Source organism: Bombina bombina, chromosome 11, assembly GCF_027579735.1.
Source record: "Bombina bombina isolate aBomBom1 chromosome 11, aBomBom1.pri, whole genome shotgun sequence".
In the NCBI taxonomy this organism is placed as follows: domain Eukaryota; kingdom Metazoa; phylum Chordata; class Amphibia; order Anura; family Bombinatoridae; genus Bombina; species Bombina bombina.
Window position 1 is genome coordinate 15,729,551 of NC_069509.1, and position 4,162 is coordinate 15,733,712.

General features: G+C 35.8%; 1 protein-coding gene across 1 annotated transcript; it reads right to left on the bottom strand.

Annotated features, from left to right (window-relative positions):
• Positions 1-2,413: 2,413 nt before the first annotated feature.
• Positions 2,414-3,346, bottom strand: LOC128641587 (olfactory receptor 1C1-like). Its single transcript, XM_053694125.1, has one exon. It carries the CDS (start codon positions 3,344-3,346, stop codon positions 2,414-2,416), a length of 933 nt encoding a protein of 310 aa, XP_053550100.1.
• Between the last annotated feature and the right edge of the window lie 816 nt (positions 3,347-4,162).

Genomic DNA, 4,162 nt, shown 5'->3' on the forward strand with positions numbered 1-4,162 from the left:
TGAGTGCCATAGGTTTTGTGTCCCCAGGTAAAAAAACAGAACTAAGAGTGAGTGACATAGGTTTTGTGTCCCCAGGTAAAAAAACTGAACTAAGAGTGAGTGACATAGTTTTGTGTCCCCAGGTAAAAAACAGAACTAAGAGTGAGTGCCATAGTTTTATGTCCCCAGGTACAAAACAGAACTAAGAGTGAGTGACATAGTTTTGTGTCCCCAGGTAAAAAACAGAACTAAGAGTGAGTGCCATAGTTTTGTGTCCCCAGGTAAAAAACAGAACTAAGAATGAGTGCTATAGTTTTGTGTCCCCAGGTAAAAAACAGAACTAAGAGTGAGTGCCATAGTTTTGTGTCACCAGGTAAAAAACAGAACTAAGAGTGAGTGCCATAGTTTTGTGTCCCCAGGTAAAAAACTGAACTAAGAATGAGTGCCATAGTTTTGTGTCCCCTGGTAAAAACAGAACTAAGAGTGAGTGCCATAGTTTTGTGTCCCCAGGTAAAAAACAGAACTAAGAGTGAGTGCCATAGTTTTGTGTCCCCAGGTAAAAAACAGAACTAAGAGTGAGTGACATAGTTTTGTGTCCCCAGGTAAAAAACAGAACTAAGAGTGAGTGCCATAGTTTTATGTCCCCAGGTACAAAACAGAACTAAGAGTGAGTGACATAGTTTTGTGTCCCCAGGTAAAAAACAGAACTAAGAGTGAGTGCCATAGTTTTGTGTCCCCAGGTAAAAAACAGAACTAAGAATGAGTGCCATAGTTTTGTGTCCCCAGGTAAAAAAACTGAACTAAGAGTGAGTGCCATAGTTTTGTGTCACCAGGTAAAAAAACATAACTAAGAGTGAGTGCCATAGGTTTTGTGTCCCCAGGTAAAAAACAGAACTAAGAGTGAGTGCCATAATTTTGTGTCCCCAAGTAAAAAAACATAACTAAGAGTGAGTGCCATAGTTTTGTGTCCCCAGGTAAAAAACATAACTAAGAGTGAGTGCCATAGGTTTTGTGGGCCAAGGAAAAGGCAGATATAACAATTTGTGCTCTGATGGCCAAAGGACAAAAGAGGGAGAACAGCAGATAGAGGGTTACCGGCTAACCTTACCTAATCCCTCTGCCCCCTGTACATGGTGAATTATTATTTGCTTGTTAAATAATCATAAATTCATATGCAGCCCTTAAAGGGACACTAAACACAATTTTGTGTCTTCATGATTCAGGTAGAGAATACAATTTTAAACAACATTCCAAGTTACTTCTATTATCTAATTTGCTTCATGCTTTAGATATCCTTTGTTGAAGAAATAGCAATGCACATGTGTGAGCCAGTCACACGAGGCATCTATGTGCAGAACCCAATCAGCAGCTACTAAGCCTATCTAGATATGCTTTTCAGCAAAGAATATCAAGAGAATGAAGCAAATTAGATAATAGAGGTAAATTAGAAAGATGTTTAAAATTGCATGTTCTTTCTGAACCATGAAAGAAAAAATGTGGGTTGTATGTCCCTTTAAGGCTTCTAAAATGTTGACTTATATAAAGGTCTGGTGCATTTGAGACATGACAAATGATTGATGTAATATGAAAAACACAACAACCCCAGTACAGCACAATATAAATACAGAGGGCTCCATTTATTAAGTGCCTAATAATCTGATTTGTTTTAATTAGAAATTACTGTAATAATTGCATATGATATATGTCGCACATGCATCAAGATAACGTTAGAGGCATATTGCATATATTATTGTGTATGGTAGAGGTGCTAATAGGAAAGTATACAGGACAGCAAAGTAATAAAGTGCACAGGTTGTCAGATCAATGTTTTATGTATCAGTAATAATAATAATTCTTATTTTAGGGTCTGGTATTAGAATTAGGGACAGATATCTACAGTTAGATTTGTAAAGTCTGCACCATGCACATACAATTAGCAGAATGGATAATAATTCTTAGGTTTAAACTGCATGAGAAAGTCACAAAATAATGGATGAGTTTTTATTGCATATTTTACTACAAGTGAATAAATACTTTATCTTGCAATCTCAATATGTTTTATTTCCCTTTAAAGGGACATAAAACCTCAATAATGTATTTCATGCTTCTGATAGAGCGTACCATTTTAAACAACTTTCCAGTTTACTTCTATTAAGACATTTTCTTGTTATCCTTTGATGAATAGCAGGGATATAATCTCAGGCGTGTGCACATGTCTGCAGCATTAAATGGCAGCAGTTTTGCATCAATATTATACATTAGCAAGAGCACTAGAAAGCAGCGCTATTTCCTGCCATGTAGTGCTAGTAGATATTTATCTAGATATCTCTTTTACAAAGAATAACATGAAAAAGAAGTACATTTGACAATAGAAGCAAATTGTAAGCTTTTTTATGGTATTATCTACCTGACTAAAGAAAGAAACATGTGGGCTTCATGTCCCTTTAAGTACTTTTATCAATGTGGATTTTCTAAGGGCATCTTTCAGATCTTTATTTCTCAAGCTGTAGATTAGTGGATTTAGTAAAGGGTTAATAACTGCATAAATGACATTAACCAACCTATTTACCTCAAACATGTAGCTTGTTGCGGGAATAAAGTAAATAAAAATGATGGAACCATAGAAGATTAATACAACTGTTAGATGGGACGTGCAGGTAGAGAGAGCTTTCCGTTTCCCTCCAGAGCTTCTGATTTGGAGGACAGTACTAAGGATATAGGTATAAGGAATAAATGTAACAGCTAAAGCAGCAATTCCTAGAATTCCTCCTACAATCAATATTACTACAATGTTGACTAAAGTGTCAGTACAGGACAGCTGGAATAAATGAGGGAGGTCACAAAAGAAATTATGGATTATGTTTGAACCACAGAAGGTCAGTCTGAGTGAGCAGAGAGTGTGCACCAAAGAATATAGAAAACCAAGGGTCCAAACCACAGATATGAACTGTGTACAGACTTTCCAGGACATGATTTGAATATAATGCAGAGGGTGGCAGATGGCAACATATCTATCATAGGACATTGCAGCCAACAGAAATAGCTCAGAGCTAGCAAAATAAATAAAGAAGAAGACTTGAGTTATACAAGCAGGGAGAGATATTGTTCTGTTTGTAGTGAAGACATCACAGAGCATCCTTGGTACGGTCACAGAGGAGTAAGACATGTCTATAAACGCCAGGTTCCCGAGGAAGAAGTACATGGGTGTATGAAGCTGAGAGTCAATGAATGCCAGGAAAAGGATGAGAAGGTTTGTGCTGATGGTCATCAGGTAGATAAGAAGGAAAAGGACAAAAAGAGGGCACTGAGTCTGGAAATGGTTTGTGAGTCCAGAAAGATGAAATTCGTACACTGTTTGATTTCCCATGGTGCTCCTTACCCAGCTTCCCTTTTACTAAAATTGGGAATGGAGCTACAATAGTCTAGATGGAAGTACATTTATAAAAATGACACAACAAAAATTGAAACTCATCTTTTGATCCTTTGTCCTTATGATATGAAGTTTCCATCACTACTGATATTTATAGCATCTGTACCAGTCCGACACATATCAAACATGCTTCAGTGCTACACCTATAGCTGTCTTCAAGGTCTCTCGGTATTAATTACTAAATTAATATGTCAAATTAACAAAACATAACCCCTGAGAAATTAAGAAAAAAAAGTTTTGCAACTGTGTCTATTATTTGTTTTCTCGTGCTGTTTATGATCATTTTTAAAAATAATTGAAAGTTTTATTTTATGATTTCTTACTACAAAAAACAGTAAAAATACTTTAAACCATTGAACCAATTTTACATTGTAGTTTTTAAAATGTGTATTCCTGACGTTTAGGCCTAGATTACAAGTGGAGTGCTATTTTCTACCGTTTGTGGGCACACAACAGCCATTACAAGTGGCTGGCTATTGCTACCATGAGCTCACGGTAGCATTTGCGTGCGCTGGTATTACTAAGTTAAACACAAATATCTATATATATTTAGCAGAGGCAATATTTAGTGCTCAACTTGTAATCTGGACCTTAGTTAATAAGATTGTGTTTTTATTGTTATAATTATGATTATTATTATTTTTAATTTTAACATTCTGGTTAATCCTTTAGTCCTTGTTAACATAGATGTTGAATATTGGAAATATATATATGAATCTTTGGTTTTATTGGCTTTAGAAATACTAAGATAGT

What these genes read in the sequence shown, in the direction of transcription:
- LOC128641587 (XM_053694125.1), bottom strand. Translation starts at nt 3,346, where the DNA reads ATGGGAAATCAAACAGTGTACGAATTTCATCTTTCTGGACTCACAAAC.